General features: G+C 57.1%; 1 protein-coding gene across 17 annotated transcripts; it reads right to left on the bottom strand.

Moving 5' to 3' along the window:
- Positions 1-2,747: 2,747 nt before the first annotated feature.
- Positions 2,748-15,389, bottom strand: CAPN10 (calpain 10). 17 transcript variants are annotated; one of them, XM_036319404.1, is made up of 14 exons: positions 14,577-14,839; positions 12,018-12,149; positions 10,651-10,847; positions 9,619-9,836; positions 8,523-8,576; positions 7,886-8,027; positions 7,060-7,226; positions 6,601-6,881; positions 5,557-5,759; positions 5,195-5,450; positions 4,441-4,482; positions 3,531-3,730; positions 3,315-3,360; positions 2,748-3,145 (listed from the first exon to the last, which is right to left on the bottom strand). In XM_036319404.1, exons 1-14 carry the CDS (start codon positions 14,700-14,702, stop codon positions 3,116-3,118), a joined length of 2,094 nt encoding a protein of 697 aa, XP_036175297.1. In that variant the 5' UTR covers positions 14,703-14,839; the 3' UTR covers positions 2,748-3,115. The 17 variants fall into 17 exon arrangements, with proteins under 17 accessions (XP_036175297.1, XP_036175303.1, XP_036175299.1 ...); XM_036319410.1 differs by lacking the exon at positions 14,577-14,839 and adding an exon at positions 11,451-11,607 and having other exon boundaries at positions 10,651-10,723; positions 12,018-12,151; XM_036319406.1 differs by lacking the exon at positions 8,523-8,576.
- Between the last annotated feature and the right edge of the window lie 1,924 nt (positions 15,390-17,313).

The raw sequence follows: 17,313 nt of genomic DNA, 5'->3' as shown, positions 1-17,313 counted from the left end.
GTCTTCACCCCCTACTGGCAGGTCCACAGACCAGCTTGGGATGGACCCCAGATGGGCTGGCTCTGGTTGGACATAGCCCTGAGCTCAGCGCTGGCACTCAGCTTGGCTGGGCAGGCTTCTCTGGGTTCCATGGAGCCCCAGCTCAGCCCGGGCTGCCCTACACTGGGCTCTGGACCAGTCACAGACGTGAGAATACAAAGACTGAGGCCCAGGTGTCTCAGGCATGGGAGATAGGCCATGGGGCGGAGGGGGACCTGCTCAGGCCCTGGAAGAATGTGGAACAGCCCATGTTCCTCCACTCCTCTGGACAGGCTGGTCCACCCCGCCTACCAGGCTACCAAGGACTCCAGGGCAAACCAGAGGGCCAGAGCCGGGATGGGGGTGTGGGGGGAACACTGTGAATGGGGACAGAGCCCAGGCAGGTTTTCAATAAGGACATTAGAGTCCAGGGACTGAAGACCAGAGACTGGCTGCACTGAGTGGACCCAGGCCCTGTGGCTGCAGAGGCTGCCCAGGGAAGGTCTCCTTCAGCTCTGCCTGTGTCTGTAAGGTCCATGTAAGGCCAGCTCAGGCCCAGGCAGGAGGGGCTGGCTGGGAGGGGCATGGAGACCATGCCCGACTGCCCCAACCACACAGGTCCTGGAAGTCCGGAGGGCCACTGCCTCACCAGCCCACAGTGGGGCCCCAACAGGGCCCTCTGCCAAAAAAGTCCTTCCCCACCACCCAATGAGAGACCAAGGCTTATCTCCAGATCCCGCCACAGCCAGGGTGCCTCAGAGGGGAAAGGGTGAGTCACCCAAGGGTTTTGGGGAGGAGCCAGCTCCAGCTGCCACCCTCACCCCTCCGCCCCGGAAAGGCTAGCCCCTGCCTTTGAGAGTTCTGGGCCCCTTGCCAAGATGTGATGGGGGCAGTTAGCTGCATCTCACATTGTCTACCATAGCCTCCTCCTTTGGAAGGGTGGTACGCACCCCGCCCCCCACCTCCCCTGCCCCCCCCGCCCCCGCCACACACATACATAGGGCCACCCTGCGGGGAATCTTAATGGGTAACATAATGCTTGGCTTTCTCACTTTTCATGTAATCAAACTGTTCCAGCAAAACGAGTAGAAAACAGAAGATGGATGGATGACAAAGCCCAGAGGTGCAGGCTCCTCAGCTGGAGTAGCCCCCAGGGCCAGCGATCTGCCTGGAGCAGGGGTACACAGCTGACTTGACCAATCAGTGGTGACATTGGGCTCTTGGGGTCACTTCCTAGTCTCTAGGCACATAATTGGGGCTGACACATGGCATATGACCAGCACCCTTGGTGGTCAGGCATGTCAGTCAGGAAGGCCAAGGGGACAAGGAAACCTTTTCACCCTACAGACACCAATCAAAGCCGGTGTTATCGGTGGGGTGCTCTCTGTGTCCCCACCTATCGCCTGTGGAAGTAGGTTTCTTGTGATGTCACAAGAAAAGGACTTTTCTGAGATTCACATGAAAGAGTAAGTGGTGTTTGTGTGGAATTAAACCCCTGAGTTTCCAAGTTCCCCTTTTCCTCTGTCCCACCAAGGAAAAAGTCCTATTTTGTCTTCAGCAAAACTAGGATTAAAGCCAGCGTCGTTTCCACTCCGTATGTGCAGTCCAGGGCAGCACCTGGCTAGCTTAGCTTGTGTTCCCAGCTGCAGCCCATTGTGTGTAGGGTCCACACGGCCAGGGGCCATGGAGTTTCTAGGGCCACATGGCTATGGAGAGAACACAGGAGCAAAGGAAGCAGGACAAAGCCAGAGGAACAAGAGTGAATTCCTTTGTCTCCGGATTATATATTCCCAAATTTGCTCAGGCTTGCTGTGGCTCCACCCCTCTGGCCAATTATCTTTGTTCTAAGGTTAGACTGACAGGCAAGTATTTTCCCTACATTACCCACTTCACTGCCCATACCCCCATCTTTCTCTTTGTCCAGTCCTTTCTGCCAGTGACCTGCAGCGACTGGACTGGTGGTTCCCTGGTGGTGTGAAATTGCAGGTTCCTGGGGAAGCTGCCCAGATGGCTATGCTTATGTCTGACCTCCCCTTTGCTCCTTTCCTATTAATATTAATAACTAATTACAATGGTAACACTGGCACCACAGGGGTTGAACATGAAGACCTCCCTGAAGATGTGGGAGTGGTGGCTCCATTGTGTCTCTATTAGAGTTCGTGTAGCCCCAATGGACTGGGGGTTCCACTGCAGGGCAGCCCCAGTCCAGATCACCAGGCCTCAGGTACAGGGTGCGGCTATGAAGGGCAGTTGGGAAAGCTCAGAAGCAGGTCACTTGGTCACTTGTGCGGACTGGACAATAGGCAGTGCCAGTTTTTCCCAGGACAGACACTCAGCTGGCTGGACGCCCTGGTTGATGTTGACAGGACGTGGACTGAGTCGGAGGGGCAAGATGGGGTTTGCTGTGTCGGATATGGGGAGGGGTCCCAGGCACATCCCCTTCCAAGTGTCAGCACTGACTGCATGTGGCAACGCCGCGCAGCGGAACACCAGGCCTCAAGTTCTCCGGTGCCTGCCTTTCCACACCTGGGAACACCATTTGGTTGCTGATGGCAAGGCTGCCAGATGGGGAGATGGCAGGAAGCATCCTTCCTGCACCTGCCCTGCGCACCAGATCCTCCTCGACCCTCCAAACCTTGTCTCCTCACCACCCTCCTCCTCCCTGAACCTCCCCACCCCGGAGGCTGCGATCCTCCCAGGGTCTCCCTGCCTGAAATAAGACATCTATGAACTGCTCAGTATTCCTCTTTATTTATAAAGTTACATCCAGAAGTGCTGCAAACAGCTGTGTGCTGACACACTCGTCTGTCAGCTGAGGCCTCTCTGGAGCCCCGAGGGACTCCACGGAGCTGTTGTCATGGCTTGGGGACCAGGACACTCGCGTTGGGCCTTTCTTGCTCTCCCTGCAGCACCTGCCTGACCCTGGGGCTGCCTCTCTCCAGGATGAGGAACCTTCACCTAGTGCCACAGGCACATGCGGCTGCTCAGTGCAGGACTGGCAGCTACAGCACCGAGGCTGGTGGCACCGTGCAAGGATGCTGTGTGAGGACATCATGGGCCAAGGGAGGCCTCTGAGGACTCCAGTGGGGTTATCCAGTTAGGTCTTCATCACTGCCATGAAGGAGGCCTGTGAAAGGAGAGATGGTGAGGCGTGGCAGTGGCTGCCCTGGACAGCGGGGAAGACACAGTGCACCTCATGCCTCAGGACACAGCCCAGTCCGCAGTGTGGCCCACTGGGAGAGGCTGGGGAATGAAGGCCCCAGGGCACCAGGCAGCCCCTCCCAGGCCCCATGTACCTCTTGGAGGAGCTGCCCCAGCATTTCCTGGCTGTGAATGGAGCGCCTGTGGGAAAGAACACCTGGGTCAGCCCAGGGCCCCTCCCCAGCACTCAGGCCCATCTACATGCCCAGAGGCTGACAGGCAAGGAGTCCCCAGGGACTGTGAGGCAGGCGGGAGAACACGGGGAAGGTGGGCACTAAGGTCCTCAGGACGACAGCCCCCCACAGCCCCACCTGTCTATTCTGGTTGCGATGGTCACTGTGAAGGCCCCCTCTGTGTCTGGCAGGTAGGTGGAGGGCACAATCCTGTAGGTCCCTGCAGACAGGTGGCAGACGCGGCTCACTTCCTGGGTGTAGCAATGTGGCACACAGCTCAGCAGAGGCTTCTGGAGCAGCAGGGAGGGCGTGCCCTGGCCCCCATTGTCCGCCGGAACCTGGGGAGGCACAGACTGACTAGGAAGCCTGTCCATGGGTCAGGTAGAGAGGTCCACTGTCCCCAGTCTCAGTTGGGCTGCTCTTTCCCAGACCCAAAGCAGCCTCGTCTGGGGACATGCTGAGGGTGTGCTGGGCTGGAGCAGCCCCGGCTGCAGTCTGCTTGGACCTCCTGGGGCTTCATGCCTGGTCCCCCCTTCCAAGGAGGAGCAACAGCTCCCCAAAGCTGGGCTCACTGCTCACTGAGGCCCTGCCACCCTTGCCAGGAAACCCCATCAGGTGTCAGGTGCCCATGCCTGGGAACCACCCAAATTGCCCCTGCTTAGGCCCAGAGGCACCTACTGGCCACTGGTACTTTTCCCCAAGCTCCTGGTGTCTCTGCTCTTGGGAATGGGGGTTTCTCAGCAGCTCTGCCCATTCTCTAGGGTATAGAACCTTCTCAATCAGAAATTCCTACCCTCCCCCCAGATCACCTGTGCTCCAGGCTTTGTGTGCCCCTTCTCCCCTCAGATCCTGGAACACCGGCCACTTCACCCTGCCCGTCTAGAATTGGGCCCCTGGGAGCACAACAGTGTATGGGATGGGGAGCCTCACTGGCCATGCGGTCTGACTTCTCCCCTTCCTCTAACTACAGGTCTGCTAAGCATTTTGCCTACATGGTGGGAGAGAGAGCCGACCGCCAAGGAAGGCACCCTGGGTGGCTATGACTCACTGGCAGCACCTCCTTCTGGACTCCTCTGGGCTCACAGCCATTCTAGGTAGAAAGTGGGGACAACATACTTCCAGCTTGAGTCCCTGGAAGACCCCTCTTTCCTTGGACCTGTCTGGGATTCAGGAGCCACCTCACACAGCTGAGCCCACTGTAGCCCTGACTGAGCTGCCTAGCCCTGAGAACCTTGGGGACCTTGCGAGCTCCTCACCACCACCCGGCTTTGTGTTTTCCTTCTGGTCTGAAATTCCTGGCAGCGCCATTTGGGCAGCAGAGTGGCTGTCAGTTCCTCAATGGTCTCAGCCAGTGTGGCCTTCCCCATACCCCTTACTGCGCTTCCCCACAAACCTTTGCCATCACCCATCTCTCCCTGGATCTCGGGGGCACACATGCACCCAGGAACAGCCTCACGCTGCGGGCCATGGGCAGAGGGCAGGGTTACACAGCTCTGGGGTGCTGCTGGTGTTTGATCACTCCCGAGTGATGCCATTGGGCCTCCTGAGTGGGAGGCACCATCCTGGGGAGAACTGACCCCATGACACAGTTGTTCTGAGCCAGAGCAAAGGGACAAGGGGATGCCTGAGCTACTGGTGACCCCCAGTGAATTACAAACTTCATGAAACCTAGAAATGAGTCATGCACATGACCGGCCAGCCTGGGCAACATGCCCAAATGACCAAGTCCAGGGCTCCACATCATGCCCCACCCCATCCTGGCTCACAGTTGCCCCCGACCCCCAAGAGCTCGCAGAGCTTGCCTGGAAAACATGGAAGCCGATGGGGTGGCAGTCGCTGTCTAGGCAGTGCTGGTGCAGAGTGATCCGGACGCAGCGGGGGCCTGCACCCTCAGGTATCGTGAGGGGGAAGCAGGGGTTGCTGGAGTAGGAGGCAAAATTCCGGCTGCCCCCGGCCGTCTGGCCAATCTTCCAGGAGCCCTGCAGCTGCACAGTCTCCCACTCCCCCGCCAACAGGGTCTCCCCAGGGCCAGGGCTCTGGACCACTGTCTTGATGGCACTGCCCGGGAAAGACAAGCACAGGACAGGGGCTAAAGGCACCGTCTGGCCTGCCTTGATCAAGGCAGGAGCACACAGGCCCCCAAAGAAATGGCCAGGCCCCTCACCTGAGGGAGACTCTCCCGCTGGAGAAGACCCGGAGCAAGAACTGTCCTGGCACATTCTTTAAGAAGGTGCTGGGGACGGCCAGGTAGTAGCCGGGGGTGAGCTCACAGCGGAGATGGACCTCACGGTCGTAAGCATGGCACACAGTGCCAGCCACAGGGGGTGTGGACAGGATCCTGGGCAGGCTGACCCGCCGCTTCTCCACCTGTGGAGAGGAGGCCTGTGTGGGAACTCACAGAGACCCGCCCCACCCACTCCTGGCATCAGGGCCTCTCCCCAAAAAGTTAAAACATGAAAGCACTCCACCTCCCAGGGGCCGGCTGAAAATGCCCATGACCCTGGGCTTCCACTCAGCCTGTCCCGAGAGCCTGCAGGACCTCCTGCTCCAGGACACACAGATGCAAAAGGGCTGTGCCCACGGCTACTGCAACCTGGGGCTGCTGGATAAAAGGCTTTCCAGCAACTCAGCGGGAGGAAAGGAACACAATGTAAGCCACACCCACAAAGGGACAGGGAACACTGCCTTGTGCTATGAGACCTTGGCAGGACATACAGACTAAAAACTAGGCCCTGGCAGCAAACAGGCAAGTTCCTGCACCAGCCATGCTCCTGTCCCCAGGACAGGCATCTCCATTGGGGTCCAGAGGGCTCCTTGCACAATCCCACAGGATCAGCCGTCACCATCCTCACTGATAGAGAGGAGACTGAGGGCGCAGGGAGGGTGGAGTGACCTCTCCAGGTCCCACAAGAAGTGGCCAAGCTGGGCTCGGACCTCCACAAACACCAGCCCCCAGAGCCCCGCCGACTCGGGGCTTTGGTTCTGGTTTCCTTTGGCCCACAGACACACCCAGTCCTCCCAGTGCCAGGTCTGTGGGAGCCCCCACAGGCACATGATCCCCAGGACAGCCAGGGCAGGGGGGAGGCCTGTGGGGCTCTTGTCAGTCACGTGTATCCCAGCATGGCAGCTCCTAGGATTCAGACATCCACGTGCCTCCCATCCTGGACCCTGTACTTCAGTGAGTGGGAAGCTGGCCCAACGGAGTTACCTTCCAGAGATGCAGACCCACGGCAGGGTAGTCCTTGCCTAGGATGCTCGCCGGGCTCCACACCGCGCGGCTGTCCCCCACTGGTGCCTGGGCCCGGCCAGCCCAGTCCACCGTGCGCATCCTGGGCCTCTGCAGGACAGCAATGTACACCTCACTCGGTTCTGAGACCCGCAGCCAGAACTTGGGGTTGCTGGGAAAGCCGCTGTTGTTCCGGCAGCCTCCTGCGGACTGCCCCAGGACCCAGGCCCCCGGCAGCTCCTGAGTGTGGCTGAGCACCTTCTCTAGGGCAAGAGCACACCACAGGTCAGGCTCCCCACCCTCACAGACACCTGCCTCCCCCACCGGGAGCCACCGCAGGGGGACAAGGGCGCCTGCTCAGGTTTGACTTCAGAAGGTAGAGTCCATTTGGGTGGCCGCATTGCACCCCCTAAAGGCTGCCCCAGGAATGGCACTGGTTACCTGAGTAGAGGCTCTGCAGGTGGCCAGCCTCCGTGACCGGGTAGCCAATGGTGACCTCGTCAAATTCACGGAGAAACTCCTCCTCATCCACCCAGAACTCCCCTTCCTGGAGCTGGGACAGCAGCTCCGCCGAGTCCACTGGGTCCACCTGGGTCCACCCTTCACCCCTGGCAGGAAACTCAAGTCATCAGAGATCTCTCATCTGAGAGTGACAGCACTAACCGTGCAGTGGGGCAAGAGGAGCCAGAGGGGACAGAGGGTGTCCTGAGAGCCCTGTCCCTGCCAGCACCTTGGGGCCAAACTCCATGGCCACCTTCCCACGCTTCCATTTGCCCTGGGCTGAACCTTCCTCAGGACCATCACCTCTGCTCCTACCACATGACCTGGCTGAGCGAATGGGTCAGTGAGCAGTGACAGAAGGACATCTGCCCATTGCTTCAGGCGTGGTTGCTCAGACCAAGTGTGACATCTGCTCACCACCCCGGCCACCTAAGGGGACTGTCGCAGCGCCCTCGTCCATCAGTTATGGGTCTTAAAGCCAAGCTGAGGACATAGCATAGGCATCTCATCGGTCCCTGTCCCTTAGCCTGACTGGGCATCTACTGTTCTATGGGCACCCTCAGTACCAAGCACTAAGCCAGCTTCCTAGACCACCTGAGGCCAAGCACAGACCATGTGGCCTTGGGGTTATGGGGGCCTTGCTGGGAGCTAATTGAGCACTATCCTGACCACAGAGCTACCATGGCACCAACCACGGCATGGGGGCCCAGGATGCCCCTCTGAGCCTGCACACCACCCCCCCTTGATGGCCCCCAACTGCACTCACCCCTCTCTCCAGGGCCCCTGCCAACAACGCCGGCCCCAGGGGTTCTGAATGCGAAGCAGCAAGATACTCTGACCAGCCTGACCCCGGAGCTCACGCAGGTCCGAGATGATGAAGGCGTGAAACTCCCCCAGCTCCCTGGCACCTAGGCAAGGAGCAGCTCAGTCAAGGAAAGGAATCCCCAAACTCAGCAGATGCACAGGTCTTGTCTCCTCCCCTGGGGACTGGTCCAGCCCCCCCAGCTGTGGCCCCACAGGCACCCAGATCCCACAGATCACCGGGGGCTCCTTTCCTAACCACTGTGGACAGTTAGCTCAGCAGTGGCCTTACCCAGCACAGAGCCCCCGCGAGGGAACTGGACCAGGCCTGGCAGCTCATTCCCTTCTCTGGGCCTCACTAGCTGGCCACATGGCCATGCAGGACGCCTGGTGCAGGGCCAGGTCTCAAAAGTGCTACTTTTAGCACTGTCATCAACAGTCTGTGACCACCAAGGGAAAAGGGAGATCACTTGGCAATGCCAACTGGGGAGGCAGGGGATGGATGGGCAGTGGGAGGACTGGAGGTCCAAGGAGAAACGACTCCACCTGCCCTGAGACCAGAGACAGAAGACATAGAAGGAGCCAAACAGGATGACACCTACCTGGAGAGGAGGGGTGGTGGTCCAACGCAAAGAGAAGAAACTCCTGGACTGTCCCTAAATGATTTATTCAGAATGGCATTGTAGCTGCCACCCACGTCCCCAGCCCCTTGCCACTTTAGTGGGGTCCAGGTGACCTCCAGCAGCCCATGTCTAGCCCACCCTCAGGGGAGGAGCCTGTCCCAGGCCTGTGCCAACCCTCACACACACACCAGGGTAGCATAATTGTCAACAAGAGCCAATTTATTTCAATGTTCATAGTCTTTGATAAAATATTCATTGTAGCCTGGCCGATGTGGGTCAATGGTTGAGTGTCGAGCTATGAACCAGGAGGTCACAGTTTGATCCCGTCAGGGCACATGCCCAGGTTTCAGGCTCGATCCCCAATAGGGTGTGTGCAGGAGGCAGCTGATCAATGATTCTCTGTCATCTCTCTCTCTCCTCCATCCTCTCTGAAATCAATTAAAATATATATATACATATATATATATATAAAATTCCATTGTGGAAATAATACTAAATAGGATACTTGTATGCATAAAGATGCTGTTATTTATAACAGCATAAGATCAGAAAGACCTTAAACTTCCAACATGAAGGGAACGATGAAAGAAGCTACGGCAGATCCACTAATGCAATAAGTTCACAAAGTTTATGTAACACAGAAAATGATCTAGGATGCAGAATGCAAAAGGTATATTTATGAAAACCGGAGAAAGGATACTAAAAAGTCAAAGGTAGCCACGTTTGAGGGAGTTTTTCCTTTCAACAACCCTTCTTCAATGAACATACATGATCACTACAGTGGAAACCTGAGTGCTGATTTCACAGGTTGCCAGCTGAGCCAGAGATGGTACCATCTCTGCATAGCGGTGATCTCACACAGGCACCTGCCTGTCCTGGAAGTAAGTCCTGGTCAAGGGAAAAGGGACCCCTCCCTCTGGAGAGGGGCAGACAGCCGAACAAGTTCACACAGCCAGACACCAGCTTGGTAAGACAAATGTCCCCACTTTCTACTCAGTCCAGATAGGGCCTCAGGGATTGCCTACAGGATCTGAGGGTGCATGTGTGTAGGCCCTTTGGGTGACCACCGCCTCACCTGCCTTGGGGTTGAACACTGAGCAGCTGATCAGACACCGCTCCTTGAGGCTGAGCAGCTGCCAACAAGTCTTGGGTTCTGAGCCGCCAGACCCATCCTGTTGGCTTCTGCTGCTTGCCAAGTTCTTCAGGTTCCATCTTTCTGCCAGGCCACCGGTTAGGTCCACCAGGGCATCTGCCACCTGCCCTGCCCATAGGTGCTCATAGGACCCATGGACCCTGCAAGACAGACACAGGAATGAGCCTCAGGCAAGGGGAGCAGCACCCTGCCTCTCTTCTATCCCCTTGGTCTATGACACTCCAAATCATCCTGTGATCCCATCCACCCAGCTTCAATCGCTTTTCTTTCCTGCTGCCTTGCCCTCCCCACAGCCAGAAGCAATCACGCCTTCACGGCTGACATTCAGTGTCCCAGCAAAGCCCAGCCACCTCTGCCTACGTGCAAAACCTCTTCTACTGCCAGTGTGGGCACAAGCGTGAGGCACGTGGGCAGAGGCTGTGACATCCACTCCATCTGATGGGATCCAACCCCAATGCCAGCAGCAGGCCTCCCTCCTGTCCTCGGTGCAAAGGCCTGCCTATCAGTTCACTGTCAGCAAGATGGTAAATGCATTCTAGGAGGGAAGGGCCTCGATTCACTCTGCATGAGGGTTTTGGGCTCAGTCAGGACCAGATAAAAAGGCTGATACCTAGCTGGCCTCTTTCTTCGCCAACAACCTGCAGAGAGGCAGCCTGTCCCCAGGGGTGAAAAACAAATAAATGGAAACATCTTTCTTGCTGGGTTTTGAGGAAAGAGAAAGGAAGAAAACACATACCCTCCCTCATGCCCACCTGTGAAATAAGGGCAGGGAAGGGAGGCAAACCACAGGCCAAGCCTCAAGAGTTCCTGTCTCCGGACCAGTCAGCCCCACCCCAGGACCTGCCGCCAAGCGCCTGGAAACGACAGGATTCTGCAGCGAGGGAGAGCAGAAACATGCTTCCGGGGGCAGTCTAAGGTGGCATGGCCCAGCCCGCCAGCCTCTAGCACACGTACTTGGCATAGACCTTCTCCAGTAATGGAAGCCAGAACACATCCTCTCTCTGGCACCGGGAGAAGCAGAGTCTCCCTGCAAGACAAGGCAGACGGTCATCTATGGTCACCTCCACCCAGCGTCCAAACTGCCAAACTCGACAGGTGAAGGAGCCACGGTATGTCTGGTCGAGCCAGGTCGGCTGTCCCGGAAGAAAGACCTACCGTGCACAGGGAAAGGCAAAAGGAGACCGTGAGACAAACATCTCGCAGTGCCCACCCAGCGTGCTAACCAGTGTGACCACATTGCATCGTCCCACAGTACCCTGCGGTCTGCAAAGGATCTGCCCTCATTCCATGCCTTGGAAAACCAACCATTGGACTGAAAATCCAGACTTCTCAATAAAATATTCTAAGACCATAATGAGGGAGCCAGTGTCTCCCAAAGCTTAAAGTCAACCATTATGCCCTAATGTCCCAAATAAGCCCTTGACCTGAATCCAAAACAAATGTGACTTTTAGAAGCATGAGACCCAATTCTCAGCAGAGCTGGCTGCAGATGGCAGGTTGCCATGGGCATAGCAACCCTCCTGCAGACGCCTGAAGCCCAGGACCTCTGCCAGCACCTGGATCCATGTTCACTGCCAGGTTTGTTCTGACCCGAGAGGCAGTGTTGGCTGTGCATCTAGACAACATGTTTGGTCCTGGCTCTGCCACTCACTAGCCGGAAAATAGTGACAATGGTTCTAGTGCCCTCATTGGTGAAAATGGGTCATAGCGGGTGAGGCCTGTGAGAGTGAAAGCCAACGATGTGCCGTGCTTACTTAGCATGGGGCCTGGGACCCAGGAGGCGCTCTGAATGGGGTCACCACTGTCAATGAACATTGCTGCATTCATTGGTGATACTTAGCAAGAAGCCAAACAGAAGGCCATCAACAGTCCAGGGAGGGAGTCTGAGCAGGCCTTCTTTACCTGTGGTGTCTGTCAGAAAGAGTTTCAATCATCTTTTGCTGACTTATATTTAAAACCTATTTAAGAAGTTAACTAGCTAAGGACGCTAATTCCAAACCAGGTCACAGGCTCCCTCAGCCCACCCTTTCCTGTCTAGGCTGGCACGTTTGACTTTTTAGTTCAGATGCATGGCTCTGACTCCGTAAGTGGGCTGGGGGTTTGGCAGAGCGGGGCAGAAAGTGCTGCTGCGGGAGAGGGGACACTGCGTCTGTGCCTGGGAACCCCTGTGGCCTGACAGCTGAGCTCCCTACTGCCCATGCTGAGCAGCTACAGCAGAGCCCCACAGAACAAGGGGTTCAGCTGCCTGGCCTCTTCCTTCCTTCCTGGGCACAGCAGACAGGAAGACAGAGCAGAAGAGAAAGCTGCACTATCACAGACACCTGGTCCAGGAGGTGCCGGCTCTTCTGCAGGGCGGCGCAGGCACACAGGAACCAGCAGTCCCCCAGAAGCCCTTGCTTCACCTGCCCTTCCTGTGGGTTATCTGGAAACAGCCGGGGCGTAGCACAAATTTCCTAAAAAGAAAGAACGTTGTCCACAGTTACATCATGCCTCATGCTAGTCTTTAAAATAGAGAACACGGGATCTAGGTGACGGGCTGGGAGGAGCTTTTCTGCTTATCCATGTTGCCTAACAGGAGAAGGGAAGCGCTGGCTTTTTGCAGAAATTATCTGTCAGCCCCTCCTGGTTTCAGGTCACTCAGTCCAGCTTAGATTATGGGGTCCCTGACTGTCCACTTTCCTTAACTGACAAAACACTCAACTCTGAATAAATGCTACCACCTCCCTTCTGGAAACAGCTAAATGTTCATCTAGAACCTGGCTTCACTTTACTATTTTTTAATTTTACTTATTGATGTTTAGAGAAAGAGGAAGGGGGAAAGGGGAGAGAGAGACATTGATTTGTTATTCCACGTATTTATGTATTCATTGGTTGATTCTTATATGTGCCCTGACTGGGAATCGAACCCCCACCCTTGGTGTTTTGGGGCAATGCTCTAACCAGCGGAGCTACCTGAGCAAATGGTTTCACTTTAAATTCATAATGGTGAATCTTGAATGGGTCCTCCATACTGCTGGAAATCCTACTGTTTCTCTAAAAGCCTCACTTTCCCACAGTCTGGGTGAGCTTATGCTTCCTCTTCTCCCTCCTCTCAAATTGTCCTCACCTCGTGCTTCATTAGAAGCCACCTGGCCTGCCCTCTCTCCTGCCTCAGGCCTGCATTCCTCCTGAGGCCCCTTCCCTCTTCCACGTACTCGGGCAGAATCCCTCCAGCATAAGGCACAGCAGAATCTCCGTCTTCTCTACCACATTGCCCCTCAGCACTATTTCCCCTCTAGGTTTCCCTTCACTGACAAACTTCTGGAAAGAGCTGCCGTCACTACTTCCCCCCTCCCCTGCCCCTTCATACCCCCAAACCTCCTTTACCAGTGTCACCTCTGTGCTGTCAAATGCAACAGGCATCAGTGTCCTGTTGGATTCCACGGCATCAGAACAGTGTGTGTGTGTTTTGTGTGTGTGAGAGAGAGAAGGGGGAGGGGGGGTGGAGTGCTGCCCCTTAACCTCAGCAGTCCTCTGGTGGTTTCCATGACTCCATGTACTCCTGGGTGTCCTTTCACCTCACTGCCTGCTGCTTCTCAAGTATACCTGTCCCAGCACTTGCTGATCCCACTGGGAAATGTCAGAGCTCCTCCAGGCTCAATTCTGAGTCCTCCTCCTCCTCTACCTGACACTGTCTTCCAGGCCCTGGCCCGTAAGCCACCAGTTACAGTCTCAACTCCCAGATCGAGCCTCTACCCGGATGGTCCTGAACTCCCAACTCTCACACCCACCTGCCCACTGACAGCACCAATTAACACGTGAGAGCAAAACCAACCCTAGATTTCCACCCCCCGCTTCCCCTACATCAAATGGGACCACCACCCACCCAGGTGCTCAGGCTCGAAACCTAGAAGTCATTATCTTCACCCTCTACTTCTCATCGGTCACTAAGACCCATCAAAGTGCTAACGGCTGTCACACTAATCTAAGCCCCTCCGTCCTTCTCAGGACCACTGCAATGGCATTCCTGCCCTGAACATCCACTTCCCACAGGCAGTAAGAGTGAGCTTCTTCAAACACACTCCCAGCTAAATCACTCCTCTGAAAAACCCTCTACTGGCCTCCCATTGCAACTAACGTCCGTTTTTACCCAAATTCCACTCGTGTGGCCTATAAAGCTCTTCCTGCCTTGGCTCCTCCCAGGCCAAACAGGCCCTCGCGGTGCTGCCCCAGAAAGGCACCTGGATCACCAGAGCCCAGAAGCTCTGGCAGCCGCCTACACCCTGGGGAGGCAGGCTTGTTCCCAGGGCAGTCTTCTCGGCAGACAAACAATTTCTAAAGATGTCAACATAACCCTAGGCCAGAGCATCCCTTTAAGCGACCACCTTGCAATGTTTACATCGGAAAATGCTGGAGCACTAAGTCCAAAAGAGAAATCTGCAGAGCAGAGTGGCTTTGCTCCAGAGGCTCATCCCGGCCCTTCCACGAGAGCATGAGATCAGCAGACACACAAGCAGACACAAGAAACAGAAGAGCCAAGCAAACTAGAAGCGAAGGCTGGTGAGACGCCCTTTAGAGCGGAAGCAAGGAGGTGGGGCTGGGTTGGTGTCCGGTGACACGCCCCTCCCGCTGTGCCTCAATCCCCTTCGGAACTGCGCTCACAGGTGGGGACCCCGAGCTCGGGGCTTAGCGCATCCTGAATAAGCTTCGGAGGGAGCACCAAGTGGGGTAGGGAGCCTGGGAACCCGCTCCGAGGGCAGCAGGCAGACCCTGCGGGCCACCGCGCGCCCAGACCGGGCTGACCCCGGCCCCCGAGCCGGCCGCTCCGTCGGCCTCCGCGCTCGCACCCCGGCAGGAAACACGGGGCAGAGACCTTAACCGAGACCCCGCCAGCCGCTCACCTGGGGCCGCCTCCACGTGATGTCCTCCCGGAACTGGGCCAGCGGCGTGGAGAAGCTGGAGAAGAGCGAGGAGTCCGACGCAGGGAAGGCGGGGTCCCGGAAGAGCTCCCTGGCCGGTGCACGCATCTTGGGCGCCCCGGGCTCCCATATGCAGCCCGCGCCCCAGCGCCGAGCGGGGCCCAGGGGGAGCGCAGCCCCGCGAGGGACCGAGTCGGCTGCCGGTCCCCGGGCTGGCCGACGCTCCAATGCTCCGCCAGACTCCCCACCGTGTCAGAGCCGCTGCGCGGACGCCGCGGAGCGCCGCCGCTCGGTGGGCCGAGCTCCCGAGGGCGTGGCTTCCGAGCTCGCCTCTCGCGACGCGCGCCGTCGCCCCGGCGGCACTTCTCCTTCCGGGCCGAAGGTGCCCGGAACTGTTCCTGCCGAGGTTCACCCCTGGCGAGGCTGGCGGGCGTCTTGTCCTTGGGCCTGTGCGGGTCGGGCCAGGGCGTCGGAACCGCTTGGACTCGCGGGTTATGCGGGCTGAAGGGAGCGAGAAAGCCGCCTCGGCCGAGGTCGCGCCGTGGACCACCGATCCCAGCATGCAGCGCTGCCTCCCAGAACGCGCCTCCTTCCGGCGTGCGGGGGGCGGGCCCGCCTTTGTGGGCCATGGGACTGTTTTGCCGGTGTTGTTGCGTGCTGGGTTCGTGGGAATAAGACGGCCCGGCGGCCCTGAGCGGTTTGGATAGAGCGTCAGCCTGCGGACTGAAGGGTCCCAGGTTTGATTCCGGCCAAGGGCATGTACCTTGGTTGCCAGCACATCCCCAGTAGGAGGTGTGCAGGAGGCAGCTGATCGATGTTTCTCTCTCATCGATGCTTCTAACTCTCTATCCCCTTCCCTTCCTCTCTGTAAAAAAAAAAAAAAAATTAATAAAATATTAAAATATTTTATTTTATTTTATTAAATATTTTATTTTATTAAAAATCAATAAAATATTTTTTTAAAAAAAGACGGCCTGAGGGAGGGTCTCCCCAGGCCTGGGAGGCTGTCTCAAGGCGGCTTGGGACCAGAAGTTGGGTCCCGAGCATCCGCCTGGTCCCCAGGTGGCCGGCTTCTGGTACTGGTGGGCTGGGCAGGGATCTGCTGGGCGTGCGGTTACAATGGTTACAACGCGCGGCCGCTCAGTGCTGCCGAGAGGTGAAGACTGATTTCTCGACTTGCTCAAGGACTCACTTTCGCTGCAGGAACCAACGTGTCGCAGTCCCCGTTCCCTGGAAGGAAGACGGCCAGCCCCTCCGAGCTGCTTCACTCTGCCTTCACAGAGGGTCGGGCAGGGGTTAAGCGGGCCTTCTAGTGACAGCTCTCTGCCTGTTAGGGCTTCTCCTACTTTGCACCCCAGGCCGCTTTTACCCATCCCCAATATGAAGGGTGGTCAAATCAGAGTCCTAGAGTTAGGTCCCTACTGGTGGATGAAAAACAACCTGATCCAGAAGCCCCTGCCCCTGACCTTTGCTTGCTTGGAGCCCCAGGTTCGGTGACAGCTGCAGCTCCCCCCTCTGAGCGGCTGGGCAGGGCCTGCTCAGGTAGCAGCTGCTAGTGATAGCATGACATTGTGTTACCTTGACCCCCCTAGGCCTCAGCCCCTTGATTTGCGGGCCTAGGGGACTCATCTCTGCTGGGGTTCTACAAAAGGGGTGGCCACATTGCCCAACACCCCTCCGGATGCTAGGGCTTACTTCAACCATTCAAGACCCCCATGGCGCTAGCTCTCACAGAAGATGATTCCCACCCCATGGCGGGCTGGAGGCTGTCCTGTAGCTGAAAGAAATCAGGAAAGGCCAGGGCTCTGCGTCCTCTGGGGGTCCTGAAAGAATAAGAGACATTTTTTTCCCCTGGGGTGCTGGGCAAGTGATTTGCCCCAGGTAACACATAAGTGTGGGGCCAGCTCAGGATCTGGGCTCCTAAGTTGGGGGCTCTGTTGTGCCACTTACCCAGGCTTGCAAGCTGTGTCCTGAACAGGGCCCTTGCTCAGAGAAGGGGCCTGGGGACAGCTGGTGCTCGGTAGGCAGCAGCCCAGGCCTGCAAGGGTCAGGTGAGTGACCAGCACTGAGATGGCATTAGGCCACTTCTCCTGTCAGCCTGCCTGGCACAGCTTGTCCTGGACCACCCTTGCCCCATATGCCCCGTGTTCCTCACCCTTGGGTGGAGAGATGCTCCCTCAGCCAATTAGGAGCCCAGGCCCCTCTGGCTCCTAGGTATCAGGAGGAGTTGGAAACAGCCTGGGATGGTGGGACAAGAATCTTCTGAAGGAAGCTAGTTCTGGAGCCCAGAATCCACACTGGGACAGTAGTTATTTCAAATCTGAGCCTCAGGGCCCTCACTGGGGTGGGACTCTTCCCCACCCCCAAGTGCTATTTGAGGGTTGCAGAGGCCCTGTGGGATTGCAAGGGGATGGTCAGTGAAGGTCACGGTCCTGGGATGTGTGAAGGTCCTGGTTCTGGGCTGTGGGAGTGAGGGCCACAAATCAGGATGTCTCAGCTGGGGTGGGGAGGGGAAGTGGGTCCTGGAAGCTTGGGTCTGTCCCCTTCCCCTGCCTTCAGAAATCTTGCATGTAGGACTGGAACAGGGACCATCTCAGTCTTAAGAGCAACCATGGGCGGTTCTGCAGAATTGAGGGTTCCACCCCTGACTCTGGAGCTGGGGACAGGTCCAAATGCCCCAAGAGCTCAAAGGGTCAAACTCATTTGAAACGATGAGACG

The sequence above is a fragment of the Myotis myotis genome, unplaced genomic scaffold, assembly GCF_014108235.1.
Source record: "Myotis myotis isolate mMyoMyo1 unplaced genomic scaffold, mMyoMyo1.p scaffold_m19_p_8, whole genome shotgun sequence".
Taxonomy (NCBI): domain Eukaryota; kingdom Metazoa; phylum Chordata; class Mammalia; order Chiroptera; family Vespertilionidae; genus Myotis; species Myotis myotis.
The sequence above is the reverse complement of the archived record's forward strand: the minus strand, read 5'-3'. Positions and strand labels throughout refer to the sequence as shown.

Bases quoted from the DNA above. Each gene is read 5' to 3' on its own strand.
- CAPN10 (XM_036319397.1), bottom strand. From the start codon at position 15,223: ATGGCCCACAAAGGCGGGCCCGCCCCCCGCACGCCGGAAGGAGGCGCG. The intron at 6,882-7,059 runs GTAACCAGTGCC...CTCTTGCCCTAG, and splicing joins CCTGCAGAGCCTCTACTCAG to AGAAGGTGCTCAGCCACACT. The intron at 5,760-6,600 runs GTAACTCCGTTG...TCCTCTCCACAG, and splicing joins TGGGTCTGCATCTCTGGAAG to GTGGAGAAGCGGCGGGTCAG.